Source organism: Pseudorca crassidens, chromosome 11 (genome assembly GCF_039906515.1).
Source record: "Pseudorca crassidens isolate mPseCra1 chromosome 11, mPseCra1.hap1, whole genome shotgun sequence".
Taxonomy (NCBI): Eukaryota; Metazoa; Chordata; class Mammalia; order Artiodactyla; family Delphinidae; genus Pseudorca; species Pseudorca crassidens.
The window spans coordinates 61,207,057-61,234,076 of NC_090306.1; the positions used below are offsets into that span (position 1 = coordinate 61,207,057).

General features: G+C 43.7%; 1 protein-coding gene across 2 annotated transcripts in view; it reads left to right on the forward strand.

Moving 5' to 3' along the window:
- The window catches only part of TPH2 (tryptophan hydroxylase 2), a 107,233-nt gene that overhangs the window by 38,416 nt on the left and 41,797 nt on the right, over positions 1 to 27,020 (forward strand). For both annotated transcript variants that reach the window (XM_067697354.1, XM_067697355.1), the window contains exons 7-8: positions 8,112 to 8,308; positions 13,985 to 14,120. In XM_067697354.1, coding sequence (XP_067553455.1) covers positions 8,112 to 8,308; positions 13,985 to 14,120 — 333 coding nt within the window. The remainder of the gene's footprint in view (positions 1 to 8,111; positions 8,309 to 13,984; positions 14,121 to 27,020) is intronic.

Genomic DNA, 27,020 nt, shown 5'->3' on the forward strand with positions numbered 1-27,020 from the left:
GAAGATGGTGAGAAGCCCTATCCTGGGGTGCACAGGACAAATAAAAACAAATAATTTCCAGGAGTTAAATCTTCCCTCTCCCTGAGGCTCCCTAGGTGAAGTAGTTTATTTTCATTTTGTCTCTTGTAAAGGCAGCACCAATATTAACAATGTGACCAAAACAAACTAACGTTTCTGTTTGCTACCATCTGAAAGTTCCTTAGGGCCCATAGACTCATTTACGAAAATTCAGGTGCGCAAAACTCATTTGCAAAAGCAAATAAAATATGTGATCATAAATGCTCTTTACCTGACTAGCCTAGGGGACTTGCTGAAAATGAGTTTGTGCCTTTACGTTTTCTTTGTGGTGTAATTTAGCTGTCCCAGTCTGCCCAATCTCCTCATCAAATGAACCCCTTATCAAGCCACTTAATGTCAGATAACTTGAATGGCTTCAAATCTTGGTATAGCTCAAGATTTGGTTTGTGAGTTTCCTTTTTGAAAAATAGCATTTAATCATCGTGCCTGTGGCTTTGAGAGTTCATTCATTAAGATATCTAGCCAAGGAAACATCTCTGTGTTAATTTATGTCCCTTTGGGTTTGCATAGACTGCTTTCTTTCCAGGTGAAAATTTTGGCTATAAGTGTGATGGGTGACAATACCTAGAAAACCTGAATGAGAAAATTAGAAAAGAGAAACCCCTACCTGTAAAGTAAGCAGGACATAAGGTTAATCGGAAGTTACCAGAAAACTTCTTAAAATCTTAGTCTTTTAAGAGTTGCTTTTTCCATAGCAATTAAAATACATGAGGTAGGGATGAGGTAAGATAAATGCCTATCTGCCAGACTTCCTGATAAACAATTATACTTTTTTCTCAAACTTTAAGTGCGTGGCTTGTTTTGGTCTGATCGGTTGATTTACATATTCAACGAATATTATTTATTGAACACCTATCTGTTCTAGGCTTAATTCTGCGGGGCAGGGATATGAAAATGAACAAAGCAAACAAAAATCCCTGTCTTCAAGGAGTGTACATGGTAATGGGGGGATAGATTTAGCAGAATAGTAATTTTGGACATTTTACTTGTTCTTTTCCCCTGAGTATTACTGATAGTATTTTATCATAAAGTTATTGAGTGTCCTCTATGGTCTGAATTCTGAAGTGTAATTTTATCATATTCGAGAGCCTTAGACTTTTCTCACTGACTCTTAAAAATCAGTAGATAAAAATGGCATTTGCTTTCTGGTTAAACTTTAATGGAATTCATCCACTCTACTGGGGATTTTTTTTTCTGGCTTGTAGCAACATTTTTTTCCAGTCTCAAAGGCGTAAGCCATCGTCTTGTGGAACACTTATTGACTATATGGCTCCACTCTGGCGACACCTGGCTGCAGATGATACTGTTTATGAAGGGGGTACCAGCCAGCATAGTACTAGGTGACATTACGTCACTGGCTATGGGTGAGAGTCAGTACTCAGTACTGATTGAAATTTCTACACATTGGTGTATCACCTCCGTTGTTAGAAGTATAACAAATGCTGGGTAATAATTAAGTTTTGTGAATGATGAATGTTTCCTTTTTAAAATTACATTAGATCAAAATCAAGATTATTTTTAGAATAATGTTGGAATCATGTCAGTCTCACTTTTCTGTATTCTTATGTGCTTTCTAGAATGAGGAGAGAGGGTGAATTATAGATAGCTCCCTGGAAATGATGCAGAATTCAGGGTATGCCCATTGAGGAGTGCAGCACACACGTCTCATAATTCGAGGAAGAACAGAGACCTCCTGCCTTCATGTTCCAATAATCGTTCTCCAAAGGCTTTGTCCACACCCTTAGAGGAGCCACTAATTGCTAATGAGTTGCGAAGATGGTGGATTTTTACATATTTCCTGTTCTCATTTCCCTTCGGCACCCCCAGGTAGAAGTGTCAATCACAAGAGAAATGCCTAAGGTGGGGAAGGAGAGAAAAGATGAGGCGGAGATGAAAGGGACGGTTTATTCCAGGCAGATAAACAGGTCTTGAATAAGTGAGGCATCTCCAGCCCGGAGGAACATGTAATGAAATAAAACAGAAAATGAGTTCATTCCTAACTGTTTCTACGAGATTCACTGGTCCCCCCTCGACCAATTCTCAGTTTCCCTTCTGCTCTGTTTAGTCCTTGCCACTGAGGAAATCCAACTGTTTCCAAAGAACACAGTCTGCTCTGTGATTCAGTCAGTCTTGCCATCTTGATGTAAATACTATCAACTTCAGCCTGTCTCGTCTTCCTCCACTGAATAGGGGAATTGCTTCCCCGCACTGGAGTTCCTTTAAAGATAACACAAGCAGAGAAACTGCATCTCACATTAGGAATTCTAGCAGCAAGGACTCCAGGAGGTAGCCAGGCTGTACCACCATAATCAAAGGTTTTCCAATTCCCCAAATTAAAAAAAAAATATGTATAAGAAAAGGAGCTTGCTGTTGGACCTGCTGGAGGAGAAGATCAAACAAATAATTAAAACAAAAGCATTATTGTTTATTCATCTGGCTGGAGAGAGAACTCCCATAATTTCAGCCCCAGTGGGGTTTATGTCCCTGGATTTCAGTGTAAAAATGTGTTTGTTACACAGCATTGTTCTAACAAGCTCAGGACTTAACATAGAGTAACTCTATCGGTACCTGCCACCAGTTAGGTTTGTCTATGCACTTTCTACTTTCTCCTCTCTGCAGGGAATGTGCAGGTTTTTCAGAATCATCGCCCTGCCTCTAGGAAGAGTGGGATTTAACCTTACAGGCAGAAAGATGCCTCCCACAGTCTTCAGTATTTCCAGAGAAAGTTCTTAGTTACCTCTTAGTCACATATTGCACCGGGAAGCTTTTCCTATTGTCGAGCTAAATCCTGACAGTGAAGATTTCAGCCCTTTTCCTTGTACTGTCTTCACTGAGCAATGGTTCCCTGTTGTGTTTGTAAAGTCTTAGTTTGCCATTCTTTGGCAAGAGGGCAGAATCTGCGCTGAGTGGAAACTGCTGAAAGTCACATCTGTTTTTCTCCAGTAAATTAGGAATCTGTGAATAATAATTTTGGTGGGTGTTAAGAATTCTGGAAGCCCAACTAATTCCATGTAAGTGGAGGAGATTCCCTAGAGATCTAATGATAATATTCACTTGTAATTAGTTTGTTGAGGAGTCTCATCTTGTTGGGGTTTATACCAACGTAAAATGGTTTTATTTTCCCTACTCACTGCTTTCCACTGTATTGTGTTGAATCCTACTTTCCTGCTGGGAAGCAAGTTCCTTAGCAACAACTAATTTCCTTTCATTTTCAATTATTAGTAGAGTCTCATTGGGGTATTTAAGACCTAGTCCCATTCATTTAAAAAAAGATTAATCTTAAATTTGATTCAAAGTGTATTCTCTTCCTCCTCAGTTCTTTGGAGTGTGTGTGTGTGTGTGTGTGTGTGTACGGTTCTGAGATACCTTTCCTTCTCTCTTCTAGGACCTAGTTCCTCTGGAGTTGGGAGCTGAGAGGAGGCTGAGGGCTTTTGGCAGGATCGTGAGAATGTCAGGGGTGGGCAGGCCTCTGGCCACTCTCACCCTGGTTTGGACAGGTTCTTTCTGATGCGGTGGTCTCTGTTGAAATGGTCTCTGCATAGTGTTGTGTGTAGTCTTCTTGGGGTAAGACCATTTCCTCCACTTCCACCCCTGCAGATAAGCTTCCTGTCCTCCCTTGGCCTTTCAGTGCTCACAACATCATCCTTTTCTCCAGGTTGGCCACATCGTAACTTGGGTACCCCTCATGCACCTGGCCTTTGGTACTTCCTCGCCAGGGATGAGGGGAGCCCCTGGAGCATTCTTCTGTCTCCTGAGAACTGAGCAGACCTGGATGGGGTGGGGCCTCCCCATCTTCCTACCAGGCACACCACATTGGGTCCCATGGGAATTTCTAGATTTCACTGGGCATCAGGCTCCATGTTCACACAAACCTCAAGTTTCAGAGGACACCTGTCAAGGGTCCCCTCGTCTCCCCCATAGCACGCCGTACTCCTGGGCTTCCAGACGCTCTCCCAGGGCCTGTCTCTATTGCTCCAGTCTGGTGACAGCACCAGGGGGAGCAGGGCATCCTGCTGCTACGCAAGCGTCCAGATGGGAGAGGAGAGGCCAGACCCTGCTTCTTGAGGGCGCCTGCAGTCCTTACAAGTGATTCTTGTGGCGCAGCCTTCCCTCCTCCAAGGAGAAGGAACGGGGCCTTTGCTTCTCACCCCAGCCTTCCCCACAATCCTGCATGTCTGATTCCCTATTGGACTGGTCGGTGAAGTTTGGGGATGGGGTGGGAAGCGTAGTACGAGGGGGGTTTGTTGGTGGTAGAGCCATTTCTGCCGTTTCTTCACAAGCCCTGCAGGGAGATGGTTGGCTCCAACTGCTGAGAGCTTTCTCTAGAATGTGGAGTACTTAAGTGACTTTAGTTGTAGGCCAGAGCAGTTTTAGGACACTGGGATATGATGCTTATTACATACGTGTTATGGCATGTACTCAGAGGTAGATGCATACTGATATGTGGGTATATGTCCTAGGCCCTAGAAAGATCAGGACACGCCTCTGTCATTCTTCTCATGTATAATTCACAAAAAGCCCGCTAGCCCGCAACAAGGGCAGAGAAGTGCAACACATTTTGATTTTTCCCATGATAATTTTTATTTTTCCAAATGTCAAATCTCAAAGTTTTAAAAAAAATAGGTGTCCCTGCATTCCTGGTACCCCAAGCACTACCTACCGGTCTTACTGAGAAGGTTAAAGGAGTGAAGAAATATGAAAGTATTTTATGAGATCTATACAAATACATGCGAGTATCATAATTACATGATTGTATATGAGATTTTCTATATATAAGTACATATACCTATAAGCCTTATTTTAATTTGGTATGTGAAAATAAGCTGGTGCCTGGGATCCATTTTTTATTTCATTGGTGTACACCAGTCAGTTAGGACCACAGCCGGTCCCGAGCCTGACAGACTGGGTTTTAAGCTTGGCACCGTGAGTTTAGTCAAATGGCTTAGTTTCTCTGAGCCTTAAAATCCTTATCTGTAAAATGGGGGGGTCTCCCTCAATGGAGTTGTGAGAATCAAATGGGCTAAGTTATATAAAAACACTTAACTTTAAAAAAGTGTCTGGCCAATAGTAAGTTCTCAAAGATGAGCTATTATTATATACCTTGATTAACTACATGGAAAAGTGGGAAATTTCTTATTTTTTCTGTATTTGGGATATTTTTTTAACAGAAATTAAATGGATAAAAGTAGCCTTTACTTTGTGTGAAGTTGATTTTTAAACATTTACCTTAAATAGTTACCCGGGATATGGGGGTCAGAGCGGTGTGAGAAATCTCTTGGCGTGACCAGTCAGACCCGTTCAGGGTAGCTGCAGGGCACTGCACCAGCTGTTAACTTAAAGAGCAGGCTCATTAGTTACCCAGGCAGGACAGACAAGTGGAAACAGATGAGACTGTATGCGTGGTCATTTGTATTCCCAAGGTTGTGATGCTAGGAATTCATTACTAAGTAACAGATACGTACTGACAGGCCCGTCTTAGGATGATTCCACTTCGCCATGGTGTGAAAGTGAAATGCGTTCAGTAGAAACGTACTTCGAATTTGGATCTTTTTTTTCAGTGCAATATGCGGTGTAATTCTCTCTTGTGATGCTGAACCGCGGCAGGGAGCCATGGTCAGCCCCCCCTCGATCGCCAGGGTGAACAATTGATACACCTACAATCATTCCGTAGCTAGGCAACCATTCTGTTTTTCACTTTCAGTACGGTATTCCGTAAAGTACATGAGATATCCAACACTTTATTATAAAATAGGCTTTGTGTTAGATGAGTCTGCCCAGCTGTAGGCTAATGTAAGTGTTCTGGGTACGTTTAAGGTAGGCTAGGCTGAGCCATGATGTTTGGTACGTTAGGTGTATTAAAGGCATTTTCGACTGATGATATTTTCAACTTACGTTGGGTTTATCACAAGGTAACCCCATTGTAAGTGGAGGAAGGTCTGTATAACTCCTTCTTCCTACCCAGACTCACACTCGTCTTTCTCCTGCAGCTTCCTGTTGTCTACAGTCAGTTCCCCTTTGAAACGCTGCATGTTTGCAGACTGATATCGAAGGGGAAAGTTTGACCTAATGATTCTTTTCAAATGGCTTCTCAGTATTTCATTTATTGTTTCAGCCTCGTCGCTTTCCACCTTCTGATTGTGCACAGCCCTTATCAGCTTTATTGGCTTCCCCAACTCAAATTGATTTTGTTGAATTTTCTGGAACCAGAGGCAGACTGTTCATGTTTTTATTTCCTTACATCCTTTCTATTTTTATCTTTCCATTTCCAGCTTTCTTCTAAATTCATCACAGAGGCTAAGCCTTAGCAGTCTTGATCTTCTCAGCAAATATTTGTCGGGTTGTAATTTTTTATTTGTTATCAACAGCCATATTTAAACAGGGCTAATCTTGTTCTAATTCAGTTTGTCATAAGCCCTAGTCTTGATACGTAGAGAAAATAAATGTTAATTTGTTTTTTTCTTCAGTATGTGTTGTTCCCTCATCCCTCATGTACTGCAGTTAATTTTTTTCAGTAAAAATAATTTGAGGCAGTAGGAATCACATTTGGACCTGAACCTTCAACAGAAAAGATTTCGGTAAGAATACTTTGAAGTGTGCAGAGGGCTGGGGACAGGGCTCTGCTTATGAGCCTGATCTTGTTACTGTCCTCCTGCCCTTTTTTTCTACCTAAGGGGGCACTTCTGAATGACCCCAGCTTGCTGAAGGTGCCTGAGGCTGCAGCAGCCCTGAGGGCCAGTTGCTGCCTATGCAGGCTGGGTTACTGGATTACATAACTCACAGGGGCAGAATCCCCAGGTTTGTGTGTATATATTGGACTTCCATATGTCGTGTGGGTCTTCGCTGACTGCAGGGGCAGAATCTGTGACAAGTGGCCAGGGAGGGCAGTGGGGGACTACTGCAGGTTACTGTTGAGCGGGTCATGAGAAGTTTTCACTTTCAGGATAGGTTTCTTAATCAGAGGCTAAATTCAGATTCTGGCGCTTCAAGCCATAGTTTGCAAAAGCACGTGTACATATTCTCTCCTTTCTCCTGACCTCACGTGGCCTCGGGAGCTATGGTCCCTGCTCATGGCTGCTGGCTGCTGTTAGAAGAGCATTTTTAAACTCACCTTTCCTTCTGTCAGGGCACCTGCAGATCCTGCCTGGCCAACAAGTCTCAGCTTAAGTTGTACCTTCTCCAAGAAAGCTCTCCCTGACCACCCCAGTCCAGGGCTGCCTCTCAATATTCCAAACCAGGCACTGGCTCCCTATGACTTACAGGCTGAATCTGGTCTGTTTTTGTAATGCAAGTTTTATTAGAACATAGCTATGTTCATGTGTTTACATATTATCTGTGGCTGTTTTCAAGATATAGTGGCAGACGTGGGCAGTTTTGATAGAGACTGTATGGCGCACAAGCTTAAAATATTTACCTTTTAGACCTTTATGGAAAAAGTTTGCTGACCTCTCTCCTAACTGACAGGGCTTAATGTGTGCACCTCTCCGCATGATGTATAATAAATGTTCCAATTTTGCACTTTGCAAAACTCTCACTTAAGTTTGACATAGGCTTTTAGTATTTCTCAGACATTTCTCTCACTGAACAAATAACCTCAAAATTACACTAGGAGATTGGGGTGAGTTCCCTACAAAGGACAAAGGGGACCCACAGGCAATTTTATTTTCAAAAGACAACATCCATTTATTACTGTTGTCAGGTGATTGCAGAAAAGGTTCTCAGAGCACAGCTTTGGACCTAAACCAGTTCCTTCCAACCCAGAACTCTTGTTACTGATCCCAGTGTCAGAACAAGAATCTTATCAAATGTCCATAAGGATGTGTGAAGATGTAACTTAAATCATTTATATGAAAGTTTAAACACATACACAAAATTAGGTTAGCATTTTCTTCAAAAAATAACACTTCGTGGGATCCTTTTGGACACTCAGGCATCCCACTTTACAGGAATCTGACTCACATAGGTATGAAGGTGAGAAAACACTTAGCCCGGTGACCCAGAGCCAGATTCATTCATTTCTCTTCTCTCCTGCCTAGTGGTCAGCCCATCCCCAGAGTGGAGTACACAGAGGAAGAAACTAAAACTTGGGGTGTTGTGTTCCGAGAGCTCTCCAAACTCTATCCTACTCATGCTTGCCGGGAGTATTTGAAAAACTTCCCTCTGCTGACTAAATACTGTGGCTACAGGGAGGACAACGTGCCCCAACTTGAAGACGTCTCGGTTTTTCTGAAAGGTAAGCTTCACACGGGCTCTCTCTTCCTACTGCACATCCTCATGGGCCGTCTAAGGACACACGTGGCAGCAATCGCCCTTTTTCCAATTAAGAGCTCCCTTTGATTTAAAAAGAGGAGCACTGCACCAACAGTTACCTGGGCCACCTGTGGGAAGCAGAGCAGGGCCTCTGGGCGGGGAGATGGACTCAGCTCTTCACCCAGCCCAGGGCCTTGGTGAGGTCTCTCCGGTGAGCTGTTTTATACAGCGAACCCCAACCGACATTTGCAAGTTCAGCTTTGAGCTTTTTCTGATCCGGGAATGACTCTGTTGGGCTACATAGGCATGGAATGATCTCAAAGGTAGCTTTGTATTTGCTTTGCTAAGAATTATGTACTGGATGAAGAAATATCACGGATAATGTTGAGCATGGTGACTTTCCTCTGGAGAGGAGGGCAGTCAGTTAATCAGATCGCTATTGTAAAGTATAAATCGTGCCCGGAACGGTAGTGCTGGTGTGAGAGCAAGGAGCGAGGTGAAGCAGAGTCCCTTGGCGTCCACGTTCTCTGTGTGGTCACTCTCCTCAGTGACCCTCCTGGGATAGCAACTGGGAAAACTTCAGTCTCTTGCGAGGATGGGGGTGGAGGTGAAGTTTTACAGCGGCCACACTTCCTTCGGTGTCCTTCACGGCGGGTAAGTCCTCGGGTTCTCCTCTTTTCTCTCTCTTCCCCATTTCAAGCACAACAGTTCTAAAAGCTAAAGCCTTGCCACCTACCTCTTTCCGTGGAACTCCTTTCCTCACCTGTCTTCCCTGTTTCTATCGGTGATGATAGATTCTCTAGACTCATCAGGCTCTAGGGATTCCTGTTGCCGAAACTTGGCCTCTGTTCACTGGTGCCGAATAGAAACACGGAGACAGAGTTCGGGGTGAAGTAGAAAAGAAGAGGTTTATTGCTTTGCCGGGTAAAGGGGTCCACAGCGGGCTAACGCCCTCAAGACTGTGTGCCCGCCCTGGAGGGGGTAGCGAGCAGTCTTACAGTGTTCAAGGAGCAGGGCGTGGTCGGCTCGTGGACGTTCTTCTGATTGGTCGGTGGGGACTTAATTGGGAGCCAGCATCATCAACCTTCTGGCTCCAGCCGGTCTGGGGTCTAGAGCTTGTGGACAGCATACAGTTAACTTCTTCCACCTGGTGTGGGTTTCAGTATCTGCAAAACAGCTCAAAGGATGTGGCTCAGAATATTATCTATATAGTCCTTGAGGAAGAACTAAAGGTCCTTGACTTTGTTTAATGGCTAAAGTATTATTATTTTGTCTTGCTTGACTGTTTTCCTTTCTTTCTGCATTTTCTCACTTCTGATTAAATTTATTCTTTTTTTAAAATTTAATTTAATTAATTTATTTTTGGCTGCGTTGGGTCTTCGTTGCTGTGCGTGGGCTTTTCTCTAGTTGCGGCGAGCGGGGGCTACTCTTCGTTGCGGTGCGCGGGCTTCTCACTGCGGTGGCTTCTCTTGTTGCGGAGCACGGGCTCTAGGTGCGTGGGCTTCAGTAGTTGTGGCTCGCGGGCTCTAGAGTGCAGGCTCAGTAGTTGTGGTGCATGGGCTTAGTTGCTCTGCGGCATGTGGGATCTTCCCGGACCAGGGCTCGAACCCGTGTCCCCTGCATTGGCAGGCGGATTCCCAACCACTGCGCCACCAGGGAAGCCCCCTCCTAGGGTTCTGCTCGGTTACACTCCTCCTCTGAAGTCCTACGCCCCACTCCCCTCCCTGCCACACTTAATCAGCCTTTGTATAAGCTTCTTATTCAGCTGTAACACATTACCGCAAACTTAGTGACTTAACATGAATGTATTATCTTACAGTTCTGGAGATTAGAAGTCTAAAATCAAGGAGTTGGCAAGGCTGTGTTCTTTCTGAAGGCTTCTGTTCCCTTGCCTTTTCAGCTTCTAGAGTCTCTACCCGCAATGCCTTGCCTCGTGGCTCCTTTCTTACCTCACTCCAGCCTTTGCTTCCATTGTCACAAGTCCGCTGACTCTGACCCTCCTGCCTCCCTCTTATAAGAACGCTTGTGATTATATCAGCCCCACCGAGATAATCTGGGATGATCTCCCCAGCTCAAGACCCTTAACTTAATCACATCTGTAAAGTCCATTTTGCCATCTAAAGGAACATATTCCCAGGTTCAGGGCATTAGGGTAGGGGCTTATTAGGAGGGCCTAATTAGGACTGAGCTTACCCCAGTCTCCAGGTATTGCCACTTGTAGCTTTGTGACCCATGGTGAACCTGTCCTTTTCTTTCCATTCCGCTGCTACCATCCACATTGAGGTCCCCATCACTGCATCCTTGACACCTGTTTCTTCTCCTCTCTACTCGCCTGCCCACTGTTTCCAGATGAAGCTTCCTAAAGCATCTCTTCGTTCCTGACATCTCTGCTCAGAAGCTATCAGTGGCTCCCCTTTGATTTTACTGGGGTTGGCGAACTTTTTATTTTTTTGTAAAAGGCCAGATAGATAGTCAATATTTTAGACTTTGTGGGCCAAGAGGCAAAATCGAGGCTATTAGGTAGGTACTTATTATAACCGTTTAAATGTGACCATTAAAAAAATGTAAAGGGAGGGCTTCCCTGGTGGCGCAGTGGTTGAGAGTCCGCCTGCCGATGCAGAGGACAGGGGTTCGTGCCCCGGTCCAGGAGGATCCCACGTGCCGTGGAGCGGCTGGGCCTGTGAGCCATGGCCGCTGAGCCTGTGTGTCCGGAGCCTGTGCTCCGCAACGGGAGAGGCCACAGCAGTGAGAGGCCCGCGTACCGCAAAAAAAAAAAATTAAAGAGAGTTCCTTGGTGGCCTAGTAGTTAGGATTCCGGGCTTTCATTGCCATGGCCCTGGATGAAATCCCTGGTCGGGGAACTGAGATCCCACCAGTCGTGCGGCGTGGCCAAAAAAAATGTAAAAACTATTCTTAGCTCACAGGTATACACAAAGAGGCGGCAACCCGGATTTGGACGACAGGCCATAGTTTGCTGGCCTCTGGTTTGTACGTGCACGTTCTGAACTGCTCAGCCTCAACTCACGGCCCTGACTCAGCTTTCCAAGTATGTCTGCTGCTATGACTGCACCGCACAAACCCTCTGTTCTAGCTGTGGTTCTTCATACCACTGCTTAGGCTCTGTGCCTTGCTAGACAAGCCATTCCTTCACCTGCTCAGATTCTACCTGTTCTTCAAGGCTCAGAGCAAGTCCTGCCTCCTTTATGAATCCTCATCATAGGAGCCACCACAGTTTCATCCTAGCTCATGTGTGTATCAAGAGAGAGGTAGGCATGGCCTGACAGCTGGTCCACTGAGAACCACACTTAGCATGATGGGAGGGCCCCATGCGTGGATGTCATCCATGATACTTGTTACCGAGAGAAAGAGATTGAGGACCAGTGATCAGTGTCATTTAATTATCGCCTAAATGCATAATGCCTTATGCTGTTGTTTAACTAGATTATATTCTCCCTGACAGCCCTGCCTCTGGCATGTCCCTCTTTGTTTCCCATGGAGTTATGTGCGTATTATATATTTACCATGGTCTTGACTATTCCTATGTGGGGATGCTTTTTACTGCTTTGTTTCTCAAACCCCAGGAATTAGATTACCGTCTCATAAGTTTTGCTGTATCTGTCACCCAACTTAATATTTTTATGTGGGGTACAGTACAGTACAGCACAGTTTCTGGATGCAGAATGCCTGGGGTTGAGTCATGGCTCTGCCGGTTCCTGGCTGTGTGACCTTAGATAGATGAATTACCTTAACTTCTTTGTGCCTCAGTTTCCTCTCTGCAAACAGAGATAATAATTTTATCTACCTTACGGGGTTGGGAGGGGAAACTAATTGATATACCTTAAAGCCCTAAAGTTATTGCTTGACACACATTAAGCATAGCAGAGTTTTAGTTACTATTACTACTATTATTGTTATTGATTTTCACACCTTTGATGAACTGGGTATTGGGCACTCAGTTTGCATCATTCATTGGTACACAGCAAGCACAATGTAAATGTGTGTATTTTTATTTCTTAAATTGACTCACTTTTAAAATACCAAATTTATTTTAATAGGAAACTTTTAAGCAATCGTAGTCACAAATTCAAATTTCTTGATGTGATAGATACATATATTTTTAAATTTATAAGAAAATAAAATACATAACTATTAAACTAAAGGATGCTTCCCCTGTACCCCACATGTGGGATACTGGCTTAATTGACATAAAATTCAAAAAGAAAAAAATACACTTATCTTTTTGATTTTCAGTGGAGAGCAGTCAATCCACCTGAGAACTTTTGGAATGAACTGAACACTGTTAGAATTACAGGTCTGAGGAGGCCTGAGAACAGGGTTATTTCCTTGTAGGTACCCAGAATCCCAGAGTGGACTTGTTTTATATGCTTAATTGGTTTTTATCTTTCAAAACCATTTCTAATCATTCTGAGATGCTTAGAGCTGAGGTTTTCAGAATGGGAGTCTTTACAGTGCTGATATCAGAAGAAGAGCCCCTCCTGTTGAAATTTTCTGGGCTTTCATGAGCAGGAAGTGTTAAGCAGTCCTTAACTGGGTTAGCAGTCTAGGCTGATTTCATAGATTTTATTGTATTCTGCTTATTTTGTTTTTTTCCTCTTACCATAAACCAACAAAGCATGCAGAGCCTTCGAGTACCTTTTCAAACTGCGGTAATTAATATAATTGTTTTCATAATATCACAGAAATGGGATATTGCAATGTGGAATTGAAGGGGTTAGGTGGTTTTGACAATAGAAAGCTGTGGTGTGAACTGATTCCAGGATGCCCGTCAAGGGGGTAAATTAGCTTTGTGTTCACTGACCACATACACGCAGAAAGAATCCCTATCTAGGTGTGTCTTTAGAAAGATATCAGGTAATCTGTAGTAAGCATCACTTCATTTATTTATATTTTTTAGCAGCTTCATTCATTGAGGTATAGTTTACATAACATAAAATTTACCCACTGTAACTGTACAATTCAGTGATGGTAGTAAATTTATAGAGTTGTGTAACCATCACAGCAATTCAGTTTTACAACATATCCATCATTGCAAAAAGTTTTCTTTTGCCCCTTTATGGTCAATCCTTGTTCCTACCCCTAGCCCTGGGCAACCACTGATTTACTTTCTATCTATAGATATTCCTCTTCTGGACATCATATAAATAGAATCACAACATGTGTAGTCTTTTGCATCTGATGTATTTTAAAAAAAATATTTCTTATTGAGGTCACATTGGTTTAGAATATTATATAAGTTTCACATGTACAACCTTATATTTCTACTTCTATGTACACTACCTTGTGCTCACCACCAAAAATTTAGTTTACATCACTTTAGACTGTAATCTTCTCCTGTGTATTTGAGCTTTCTTATCCTAATTCAACCTCTGAATTTAAATCCTTAAAGGTTTTTTTTTGCCTTTCTTTCCATTTTAATGAATGTCTTATGCCCCTGGAAACCATCATTCGTGAGTGTATTTTAGTCATCCGAAGCCACAAACACGATAGCTGTTAACAGTGTATGTCATTCAATTGTCAAGAGTTTTAGGACGTTGATTACTTTGTTTCTAAAACAGCCTTATAATAATAGGAAGCCCTGCTTGGACCATCAAGTCCTGTCGGGTTAATATTTAGTTGAGTCTTTCTGTTGCCTCTTTAGAAAGGTCTGGCTTCACGGTGAGACCAGTGGCTGGATACCTGAGCCCTCGAGACTTTCTGGCAGGACTGGCCTACAGAGTGTTCCACTGTACTCAGTACATCCGCCATGGCTCGGACCCCCTCTACACCCCGGAACCGTGAGTACCCACACTGTAAAGCTGGGCTGGGTGGAGACCGCCACATTGGAAAGTGGTCAGGGCTCACTTCACTTGAGAGTAAATTGGGTCCAGGAACGCTAAAGACCACTGTTCCTTAGGCCACCGAGGTTATCACTTTGCTTATGATGCTGTTTTACCTGAATAGTCTTACGATTAATGGGCTGCCAGCGTCTTCACTGGGGAGCAGAGAGCAGTAAAGTAGCTGATGGTGACAGTAGTGGGCGGGGATTAGAGCTGAGTCTCCGAAGCCCCCTCCTCTTCCTAGGGGACAGAGGCTCACTGACCAGCTGGGTACCCGGCAGGGTCACTACATGGTTCTTTTCTTTTTTTAGCTCCTTTCAGCATCCCTGAAAGTGTTTTCAGGGTAAACAAAGGTTACTTATAGGACTCCAGACATTGGGAGAGAAATGCTTCTTAGAGTGGATGAATGCTCAAAGGAGAGCTGTCAGAGCTAAGAAAGGCAATCTCTAAATCTAGCCCAGAGGGTTTACAAATAGCAGGCACTTTGTTAGTTGCCTTTGAATAACTGGCCCTCCTGAGACCCGTGGTAGCTGCCAAAATGTATGCAGAGAGAGAGGGCAAAGAGATGAGATTTTAGCCACAGAGGTCTATAAAATTGGGGGAATAATGTGTTACATTTTTACCAAAGTACTTTCAACCAATTCATTCAGCAAACATTTATGTGCAGTGCTAGCACGGAGGTACAGCGGATTCAAAGATGAATAAAATGTAGCAGCTGTTTTCTTAAAGCCTCTCGCATTCTGGCAGGGGAGATAGAAACATAAATAATTATGAAAGAATGTGTTTAGGCCTGTGAGGGTGTGTGTGTGTGCAGAGTATCAGAGGAGCAAAGGGGAGGGAACAGTCCCGAAAGGCATTTCAGAGAAAGTGAAAAATTAGTGGGGGTCTAGAAGGGTGGGTAGGAATTTCTTTTTTGGATAAAGCCGAGTGGGGAGGGAGGGGAAAGCTTTCAAGTCAAGGAAAACAACCAGTACAAAGATGTGGAGGCACAAAAGAGGCATAAATGAACAAGGCTTTTTACTTTAGAGGGGCCAGAACGTAGGTATGTGTTAGGGATGAAATGACTCTTCTGTCCACAATGTAAGCAGTCATTTGTCAAAACAGGACCTTTGGGCTTAATTCTGTAGGCAGCAGGGAGCTGTCCAAGGCTCCTAAGCATGATCAGATAATCGTCTTTGAGAAGGATGATGAGGGTGGGGACTTGGAAGTATGGAGAATGAACTAGCTGGAAAACCAGCAGGAGCTCCCATTCCAGTGAAGGAATACAGTTTATAAGCCATCAGTGGGATAGGACGAGAGGTCACCTCTGAGAAAGATCATCAAGATGGAATTAACAGTATTTGGTGACTATAATGAGGGCCAGGAGATGAGAGGGTCCCTAAGGCAATGCTAAGGTTTGTTTTTTGTTTTTGTTTTTTTTTTTTGCGGTACGCAGGCCTCTCGCTGTTGGGGCCTCTCCCGTTGCGGAGCACAGGCTCCGGACGCGCAGGGTTAGCGCGTCAGTCCGCCCAGCCGCTCCGCGGCACGTGGGATCTTCTTGGACCGGGGCATGAACCCGTGTCCCCTGCATCGGCAGGCGGACTCTCAACCACTGCGCCACCAGGGAAGCCCAATGCTAAGGTTTTTATCAATAGATTGGGAAGCTGAATGGGTAGTTTTTTTCTAAAATATTGGAGGGGGATTAGGCTTGGAGGCAAGAGGGAATAAAAGAGGGAGCAAAGAGGAGGATTTGGGTTTGGAGCATCCTGTCTTTGAGGGGCCCATGGGTGGGACCTCCAGTTGGAGAAGCCCCTGGCAGTTGGAAATAAGGGCTGAGAGTTCAGAAGTGAATTAGAGCTCCTGCTATCGATCTGAGTGTTTTCTTCTTCCATGACTCCTCTGACCACACAGGCAAGAGGAAGCTAAGTCAGAACATGGAAACTCGGGATTCACTACCTTGGGGTTGTTTTGGCAGGCTCCTTTTTGTGGGTTTTATATCATTCATTTGATTCTTAAATTATTGTTATGATTTTATGAGTAGGTAACACGTGCACGTGATTTAGCATTCAAAGCTTACGAAAGGGCACAGTCTGAAGAGTGACTTTTTTCCCTCCTCTGCTCCCTTGACACCTGTTGCATCCTCCCCAGGGGCAACCACCGCTACCAGTTTCCACTGCGTCCTTCCAGATATACACTGTGCAAACACAATTCTCTGTAAAGGTCCCTTTAATCCGTATGTATAACAAAGTCCCAAGTCTCTTCCCAGCCACATGCTGTAGTTTGAATCTATGAAACACTAGATCGGGAGTGCTGTTTCCTGCCCAAGCACTTTCGCAGGCATTGTCTTTGAAATGCAGTCCCATTTCCTCTGCTGAGAGCCAAGAGGGCAGCTTCTCCAATTTGTGGAGTTCAGCTTGGCTCCTGTGTTTGGTGCTTGTACGCTGCTTCCAAGTAACTGCTTCTAATTGCTGAACTGTTGTAGTTGAGGCAGCACTAATGAGACAGAGGCGGGCCCTGAAGAGGCAGCTAGAAATGGGAGTGAAAGCAGCGAAAATACATCATCCGAAAAAAGAATTTTGTTATTTTCCTCTTCAGTCTGGGAAGAATGTATTTTGATAGCCTAGCTCTCAACACATATGGGGTGTTAAACATAGGTTGTTTTTACCATTTTACATTTTAAAACTGGTCAGGTACTGGGGCTTGAATTTAAAAAGCAGTGGTAGATTGGGTCGCTTCCCTGGGGAGGTTCTGGCCTGGAGGACAGTAGAGAAAGTCCTGGAGAATCAGTGACTCCTGATTTTCTTGGTGGGAAGAGTTGCTTTTCCATGTGTTTCTACCTGGATTGAAAGGTCACTGATTCTGCTAGAAGTGAGGCTCTTTCTCCCTTGGAGCACTGCCTGAGGCAGGGATTCTGCACACTGTTGTCGCATAGCTACTTATTTTGATCAGCTGTGATCGCAAGCGACTTTGTCACTAATCGAGTATTGAAGTTTACAAATGCTTTCTTTAAAAAAAAATCAATTGGGTCAAATTCAAGGTTATTCCAATAAGAGCATCCCTCTCACTCAGTGGAATGACAGGGAAAGAGACAGAGCTCTAAGTTACATGGGTGTGCGAGCATCACCTGGCATGCAAATAGTGGCAGGACAAAAATTTGAGAAGCCATCCCCCCAATCTCCTGCTCTCCTCTTTGCTTCTCTGGGAAGTCCATTGTGGTCTGTGTCATATTGCACCCTCTGGCCACTTTATCTTTCAGAACAGGGTTTCTCAACCTTGGCACTGTTGATATTTTGAGCCAAATAGTGCTTTGTTGTGGTAGGATGTTTAGCAGCATCCCTGGCCTCTACCTGCTAGACGTCAAGAGTACACTCCCACTCGTGCCAGGTGTGACAACCAAAGATGTCTCCAGAAACTGCCAGATGTCCCCAGGGGGACACATCTTCCCCAGTGAGGACCACTGTTTGAGAAGAAGCAATTTGGCAGGTCATTGTTGTTCTGACAATTATTTTTCTCTTAGAAGCACTCTGTAGACTTTGTTTCCTTTCTAAACACCAATCTGACTGTAGCCTTCCCTGCTTTGACCTCTGTTGGTTCCCTGTTACATACAAGGAAAAAGTCAAAAATGTTTGATATCATCAAATCACATCTTCTGTCTCTCTTTCTACCCCCTCCAAAACCTTATGCTCCAGCCATACTGGACTTCTCACCATCCCCATGAGCCTGTTGGTTCATGCCTTTGCACAGGCATGAGCCAGCGCAGGTGGTTCATTTGGCCTGGAATGACTCTTGTGAAATCATTTTAATTCTCAGGATTACAGCTCAGTAGCAACCTTTTCTGTGAAGACTTTCCCAGGCAGAGCTAGATATTCCTGTAGTACTTTTCCTTACTTGTATTTTAACACTTACAACACTGCATGGTAATTATTTGTTCATGTGTCAGTCTCCTTCATCAGAATGTGATTAACTCAAGGCCAGCTGGCAAAGGCAATACGGGAACAAGAAGATCCAGACTGAGGTTGGAGTGGATCCCCGAACCTGGCATATAAAGTAAAAACTGAGTCCACTGTGGGCTGAAGCCGTGAATGCCACTGCCACCAGAAGGTGCCAGGTTTTGAGACATGCACAGAGTCCCAGGCTCAGTCTGAGATCTGTGGAGTGAAGGGAACAGGGGAAGTCCCGGCTGCACCCTGTGTGGTGGTAGCACCTCCATCTGCAGGGCTGCAGCCCCTCCACTGCTTCCTGCAGCTCTGCTTTGATTTCAAGAACTGCTGCTGGAAACCCCTCCATCAATGAGGCATTTTTATATATTCAGTGTCTTCAGGCAAAGTCATGAACCATTAATGGTGGGATTTTAGACACCAGTTGAGGCTGTGAGGATAGGTCACTTGGACCAGAATAAATCACACCCAGGAGGGGCAACCTGTTTTGCTCATCTGTTTTGCTTTGGGAATGAAGATCATTTCAAAAGAAAAAAGTGGTTGTTCACTGTGAAGCTGAAGGAGAGGAGGGAAAGGAAATGTGAAGCTTGTCCACACCTCCCCCTTATGAAAATGAGAGAGAGAGAGAGAGAGAGAGAGAGGCAGGGGCAGGGGCAGGGGCAGGGGCTGAAAAAGAGAGAGACCCAACTGCACTTCACATGGTGCTAAGAAGACATTTTCCCCCTTTGGGTAACAAACCCTGAGTATAGTCTCACCTTAACGGTAGCAAAGCTCATTGCCCTCTCTTAAAAAACAGTGTCAGTCTGTGATGTGTTCTGAGTTATATTTGAACTTCTTAAATGTGACATCAAGAAGATACGCTCTGAAATTGGCAAGCAGTGGTGCAGGTCCCTGCAGGACTGTCCTGTGTGTGGGTGTGCTGTGCATGTCTGAAGTGAGGGGGAGGACAGTGCACCAGAACAGTGGTAGGAGCATCTCTGGATTTGCCTCTAGAAGATTCTTGCTGGAGAGGGGCGGTGGAGATCCAGTGTGTTTCCTAAACTGGTCTTGGGCACACTGCAGGGAGAAGAGAGTTGGAGGGAGGTATCTTTCCCTCACTCCTTGGTCTTGTCTGGCCTGGTCTCGTCTCTGATGTCAGCCTTCTGGTGTTCAGAGGGCGCTTTGGATTTTCAGCTGTCATATGCATCCTACCTGCCCACCCCCAGTTCCTCTTTAGTTCATTTGGCTTTTCCTCCCTGGACACTTCCTTCTAGGGGATCTGTGGTCTCTATTCTTCACAGTTTCAACAGACTTCTTGAATGTGTTTTGTGCAAGGTGGATGTTAAATACTTGCTCACGGAATTTGCATGTGCACATGTACTTGTGTATATGACTTTCAATTTTATCTGTAGTCCTGACAGCCAGTGGTATCTTAGAAATGCAGAGCTCTTTAATAAGAAATACGGTTTAATCAAACCATATTTTCCTGGGGCCAAATCTCATGCTTTTCTTCAGAAGCTGTGTGGACTGACAGAGGTCTTGGAAATGAAGGCGGGTAAGGCAAGAAGGTCCTATTTTCTAAGGTATTATAATCCAGTCTTGCTCTCTCCAGTATAGGCCAAACCCACCCATCCCATCTAGATTTCTGGATGAAGACCAGAGGTGGCCAGATGCCTCAAGGTTCTGTACCTTTGGAACATAAAACATTGCCCAGAGCAGTGTTGAAACACACATCCATAGCACAACCCTCTCACCCCTTGTCCTCTGCTCAGGGAGAAGCAACGAGGCATTTTCAATATAAACATATGTTCTTCAACATCAGTTCTTGGAGGTCAAGCCAGTACAATATCTGTCTTTCCAGTAGAGCTATCGCCAAAGTAATAGTGCTGTTTTGCACCAGAAATCCCTTTAAAAAATGTTTTAATGAAAACATTAAAAAATATGCTTTCTGTTTTGTTTTTCAGATATTGTGCTTAATACACTAGTAACAGAAATATCCTTTGGACGGCATAGCATAAGCTTATTCAGTCAGGGAGTTTCGGATTCAGGGCAGCATTGGGATGATTGATGATTCAGTACAGACTGATGCAGATCTGTCTTCTTCTGCTCTTTCCCACTGTGTCACTTTTCAAATCAGAGAGCAAACTTTCACCACTAGGAAAAAAGTCATGTCACCGTTAACTCATACTGCAGTGTTTACTGCCATAATGCAACTAAATGCATCTGCGTTAAGGAAAATCTTTCTTGTCATAGTTGGACACTTTAGGGGCAATTAATGTTATTTTTAACTATAACTGTTCTAAAGTTTAAAAAAGGTTTTACAGTCAGGTGATTTTTCTTATCATTGCTGCTGTGTTCCACTTTTACAAGAAAAATAAAAGTGAATTATTTCTAAATTTAGTTTTCATCTATTTCTAAGCTAAGCAAGTGAATTTGATGCTTAGCCCTTGCTTATTAGAACAGAACCCGCTCTAAAACTGGCAGATGTCATTCATTTCCTTTTCCTGTGACTCAGTCATTAATCCTGACATTATCTGTTAAATAACAATACCAGCAGGTGAAGACACAGGCTTTCAAATTTATAAGAAACATTGACTGCCCCTCTCTTGATCGAAGAGATGCCTTTCACTAGGTCTGTCATGAGAGGGAAGATAGGACCTTTCCTTTTGCGACTTTCCCTCCTTGCTGCCGTCTGAGGGATTCTGGGTCTGTGAACTTGTCTGATTTAAGCCCTGACCGTGATGGGTGTTTTTAATATTGGGCCTTGCTAAAGTCACATCTGGGCAAGGTCTTACTGAAGAGCCAGGAAGATAAGCCAGAGCTTTATAGAGTTTCACCTTCATTCGTATGAGCTCTGGTTTAGCTTAAACTTGCTCTTTCCCACAGATCACCCTCATCCCTGCCAAGCACAGCGCCGAGCTTCCTGCCCAGCCAGCTGGCTTCCTCCACGGTTCTATCATCATTTTGCTGTTCAGGAGAGCAGAGCAGCATCGTACCAGCGATTCTTAGAAAATGGCATGTTCTCAGGAAGCTGATCCCACCTGGCCTCCCTTTCCTGAGTTTTAACCTGGAGCTCACACTCCAAGCTTAGCAGCCATCGTCTCCCTCGGGAGAAACTTGGTTTGGGCTACACCCAGGGTCAGTTAAGACGTTAGAGGCCCTAAGCCGAGAATATTTTCACCCCTTCCATTCTCCAGCATAGATAAGTTCAACAACAACAACAGCAGCAGAAGCAATAAGAATATATTTTTTACTACTGATAGCCAGCATGTATATATCAATATGTGCAGGCGCTATTTTAAGTGTTGTATGTGGATGAACTCAATAATCGCAACAACCCTCTGGCTTGTGAGTTACTGTTATTATTCTGAATTTATGGATGAGGGAATTGAGACACAGAACGTTTAACTAACTTGCTCAAGGTCTCACAGCTGGTAAATAGGGGAGTCGGGATTTGAACTCAGGGAGCAGTGCCAGCATCTTTTGGGTTAACCACTCTTCTATATTCAAAAGTAACACTATAGAGGAAAACTCAAACTTGTATATGTGCTGAAGTTGAATAGCTTCTTTCTTGCTTTTCCAATTATAAATCTTATGTAAGATAGTTGAGAGTGACACTTTCTTTCTTGAATTTGGTGGCCCTGCTTTGCCACCACCCTAAGTACTGGATGTGCTTATTGGATGGTCTAGTGCTGTGCTGTCCCATCCAGCGTTCGGTCCAACTACCAGCCTTTGTTAGAAGCCCACTCTCTCCTTTGATCTTCACAGGGCCACCATTAGTCTGCCCCTTTATCAAGAGGAGGCATCTTTTTGTTTGTTTGTTTGTTTTTGTTTTTCGTGGGCCCCTCACCGGCCACGGCCCCTCCCGTTGCGGAGCACAGGCTCCGGAGCGCAGGCTCCGGACGCGTAGGCTCAGCGGCCATGGCCCACGGGCCTAGTCGCTCTGCGGCATGTGGGATCCCCCCAGACCGGGGCACGAACCCGCGTCCCCTGCACCGGCAGGCGGACCTCCAACCACTGCACCACCAGGGAAGCCCTAGAGGAGGCATCTTTTATTTCACTGGGAAAAAGAAGGGGAAAGTGCCTCGCTACAGAGCAGTGATGCATCCTTCTGTCTGCATCCTCAGGCAGAAGGCCCTATGGACCACATGCCCAAACTCCAGGCCCCATTATCAGCTCTCAGTGAGACTGTTGGTAAGCCACTTAACCTCCCTGTGTGAGGGCTGATGAAATAATGCTTTGATCTTTGCAGAGAAAAAGGCTTTATATAAATACCAAATAGGTTTACTCTTCCTTGCCACCTCTTAAATTCACGTGGAGGCTGAGGTGCCTTGTAACATTCCAGAGCATCCTTAGTTACAAGGCCCACGTTCCTAGACCTGGACTCCCAAGTTTTCAATCATAATACTGTGTCTAGTTTTGTGAGGTGCCTCAAAGCAGAAATAACCCCTAGGACTTTTTATGGGAGCCTTTTGTCTCCAAAGCTCCGAGCACTCTAACAATAGACATTCTATAAAAACCGCCCCCCCCCACACACACACACACAACCCTATACATTATTTAAAACCTGTGCATTTTGAAACCAAATTTGTACCTAAGTGCCTGCTAGAGCCCTGTTGTTCTCTTAGGCTGTAATGGTAGTGACTTGGGATACAGCTTTCAGCTTGTGTATGTATATATTTTAGCAGACTCAAAGCAGGATCCCTTTTTTCCCCCACCGCTCCACCCTCGCCAAGGTTTGCCTTCCTTGTGTGGTGCCTGTAACCCAAAATTAGCACTCGTAAGCATCCACACCTGAGTCACAGTTCATAGTCCCTCAGTGCCATGTCCTCAGGGAGAAGCTCACTTAGGTACTTTCAGGTGTGGAAGACGGAGGTGACCTGGGAAAAAAATTATTTTAGGAATATTTGCTTTTTAAAATTGCAAGTTCAGAAGAAATTCAAAGTGACTGAATTTTAGGCAAGGAAGAGGTAACCACTGGCTGTACCTCTTCACCACCATGTCGAGAATTATATCTATTGACAGGCAGAGAAGCCACCACAGGAGAGAAGGAAAAATGTCCTTTCTGACATTTCCCACATGTTCGGCTGACGTCATTCCACTCATGGCTACGAGGTAGGCAGGATTGTCCCCATTTTACAGATGGCAATTCCAAAGATCAGTGAAGTCAGGTCATTTCCCTATGGACACACAACTAGAAAATACCAAAACCAAGATCTAGTCCAAGCCCTTATGCTACACTGGCAATTAGGAAAACTATGCTTGGGATTCCTTTAGATTCACCTCTGTATGGTACAGTAGAACCCCACCATCTCTGTTTGATTCTGTTGAGTTCAGAAAGCAGTTACTGAACATCTGTTACGTGCCAGGCTTTCCTAGGCACCAGGAACCCAGAGATGAACATGGCATGACCTGTGTCCTGGAGAAACTTACTGCTGCTTATTGAAGTGATAAAATATCTTCCAAAAGGGCAAAACCTACTGAAGTACAATAGACTTAGGTGTAAGTATAATTTAATGTGTGATAATACCTAACTTGTTGGGAATTTATGTTTCTAATGCATTACCTTACGATACTGTTTAAGAACTCCATGAGATAAGGACCCTTATAATCTCCAGTTTACAGACGAAAAAACAATACATCCGTGCTGTCCAATATGGTAGAGATGTGACTATTTAAATGTATTAAGTAAAATGAAATAAAACCATAAATTTAGTTCCTGAGTAGTGCTGGTCACATTTAAGATGTTCAATAATCACCTGAACCAAGTGGCTTACCATACTGGACGATGCAGATACAGAATATTTCCATCATTGCAGGAAGCCCTATTGCACATCACTGCGCGAAGTAACTTGCCTACACAGGAATGTGCAACATGGACTTAGGGCTGACTCCTGACTATATACAGTTCTTATAACCCTTATGTGATATTACCTCCTTAATATCTAGTGAAAATTTGGGGACGGGGAGCACACGGGGAAAGAGTTAAAAAATCTCTTATTTATTCAAGAGATAAGAAATATCTGAGATGAAGGGGAACTGGAGACCTATGGACAGTTTCCCTTGAAGCCCTTTTGTGGTATTTGTAAGAACTGGAAACTATTTCTTTCACTAGATCAGGAAAGTTAGTACTTGCTGTTTGCTCTTTTATGGAACCATGAGGTAACTTTTGCTAAGGGTTATTCTAGGATTATGTCTTATTTACTTTTAAGTCTCAGTTCCTAACATAGCACTTGGTATGTAACAGGTACACAAAAATGCTTCTTGAACTAAATTCCAAAAAAAAATAAGTGTAATATCTTCTGCTAGTCTTAATAGAGTTGTACTGAAGAAGAGTAGCATTGATGGCCTTCCTTATGATTCCTAGGGGGAAAAAAGAAAGAAGATTTCCACCAGGGCAATATCCAGGTGCTTGGCTTCATAAAAAGAGGGCCACATATGTATTTATCTATAACCTGACAGGGACACAAGGCGGAGTGACCCTCAGAACTGCCTAAAACCTTATCTTATGGGCCAGATTTTACAGTATGCTATTTTAAATCTAAAGAAACTCTGTATATGGCTCTAAAACAAGCACTGAAAACAATTGCCTCAGTACCAAATTAGTTCCCGTTATTATCTCCTCAGTGAAGTGAAAACAAACCAAGTCACCCCCTTTTCAATGCATCCCAGTGTGTTATCCCAGATTACTCGCACTTGCCCACCAAAGGTTGCGTGAAAGCTGAAAAAATACCCTATTTTGGCTTCCAGGTCCTCCTCCAGCTTCTTTTCATCAGTGCAACCTCCACCCCCCCATCCCCCAACCCCATCTTCCTTTTCCTCTCTTCATGATTTAGCTAAAGTGTTGGCTTCCCTGTTATTTAGAACAAACAAAACCTATAGCAATAGGGTTTCAAAGACAGATGTGCTGATTTGGGATGGGAAGCAAAGGCTGCATGCCCACTCACTGCTTCTTAAAAGCTTTAATTTACAGCAAAAATAAAAAGTTGTTCAACACGGATGAGTCAGCTTTGAAAACTGATAAGAGGAGAAGAATGCCAGACCCATTTTGAATTTGAACTTAACAACTAGGACCCTTCTTTTCCCAGCAGCAAAGTGATTGCAGCTTCCTTAGAATGATTTAAGAATTCCCTGGAGGCATTTTGCCCAGGTCCCTTTGTAAGCTTTAGAATCCTCCTAACAGGGCTTATCAGAGAAGATTCCAATTTAGAGCAGCAAAAAGTTTAGTGTCTGATATCAGCTCTAGCTTTTCTTTTTCTTTCTTTCTATTTTTTTTTTTTCAAAAGGAGACATGATGTTTTACAGTGTTAACAGTTTTGAAAGGTCCTACATTTCCAGTGAACACAGTGCTTCTGTGAAAAGGGCTCTGAGAAGCATTATTCAGGCGAAAATGCATCAAAGGGATGTGAGTTAAAAAGAGAAAAGTTTGCCGTTGTGGATGGAGATTGGAGGCAGCGTGTGCTGACAGGTGCAATTATGGCCAAATAATTGAATCTTTTAAGAGAGATCTGGTGAGACGAGGCAGTAGTTGTGGACTCACATCGGAAACCTGTTCATAATTAGATATTCAGGGTTCCAGCTGTGGATGAAACACCAGCATAGGGATCGTGAACTACTTTACAGACAGGACATAATAGCTGTTGCACTTTGTGAAGCGGGTGTGAGACAGCATGACTTCAGTCCCACGGAAATTAATTGATACAAAGTTTGAAGAGGAGGCTCAGGCTTCTCCTGCAGATTCCCAACAGTCTGGAATCTCTTTCAGCCCCTGAAAGCTAGTCACCCCAGCTTCCAAGTCCTTTGGTCTCAAAGAAACTAAAAAAAATGTCAACTTTTCAAAGTTAATTAATTGCTTTAATTAGCAACATTAAACATCTTTCTTTGTTGTCTGAAGAGTTTCCAGGGACTTCAGTTTCCTTTGTCTATACCACGTGTCTTAGCCAAAGACACTGGGATGAGAACAACCCAGTGTTTATTTCTGAGAATGTTCCACCAAAGTCATAAACAATAATAACGTTATTTATGATCTTGAAATATAGGTGCTTGAGCCTTGATTCAGTGAGAAGTGGGGTTCCTGTAGGAACTGCATCTCTACTTGCTCAGAGATCTGAACAGCAGTTCCTTCTTAGGGTCTCTACGTGGAGACAGAGCGGAGAAGAAGGTACAAAGTAGCGCAATCATTTCTACTTAGAACAGGGCAAAGGCATCCCGAGCATTCCATTAGTAATTCTGTTAGAATTCTTGCTTCAGGCTTTCATTCTTAATGAAACAGTATAACTTATTCTGCTGTGTTGTATGATTTTTTTCTTTCAAATTTATACTTTCTCTTCTGTGTATGGTTGGATTACCTTGTAATGCTATTAAAGGTTCTTAAGTTGGCTGTGGGCTATAGGTTTCTGATAATTACACCTTAACTTAAATTTCAGGTGATAGCTCCTTTTCTACCACAAAGAATTGACTCCAAGTCTTTGGATCTCTCGTATTTTCCTTCTTCTTTCCTTTTTTAACTGCCAACTTTTCACTTTCCCTTCTACCTATAAGCCTTTGGACTCCATTGGTACTTAGGCAGGTAGAAGATTGTCTTCTTCAAGTATTTAACAAGCTCAAGAGTAAACCCAGTTTTGCAACAAGAATCCACCACTGTAACCATGACCTGTCCCATTCTCACACTGGGAAGCACCCAGCACTGTGCCTGGCCCATCGGAAGCATTCAATACCTGTTGGCCACAATAGTTGTTCTTTTAGCTACTGTTTAATTTATTTATTCATACCATGAGATAATACTCACCATCTTTAGTATTTCCCTGGAGTTTGACATCTGGTCTAATTTTGAAATTATTGTTGTCATATTTTCTGCCTGGTTCAGTAGGACTGTTTTAGTACTTACATCATAAGCTACAGTGGGGGTACTCAGATTTATCCATGGTGGGCCTCTCAATTCCAACATTGGTGCAGACTGCAT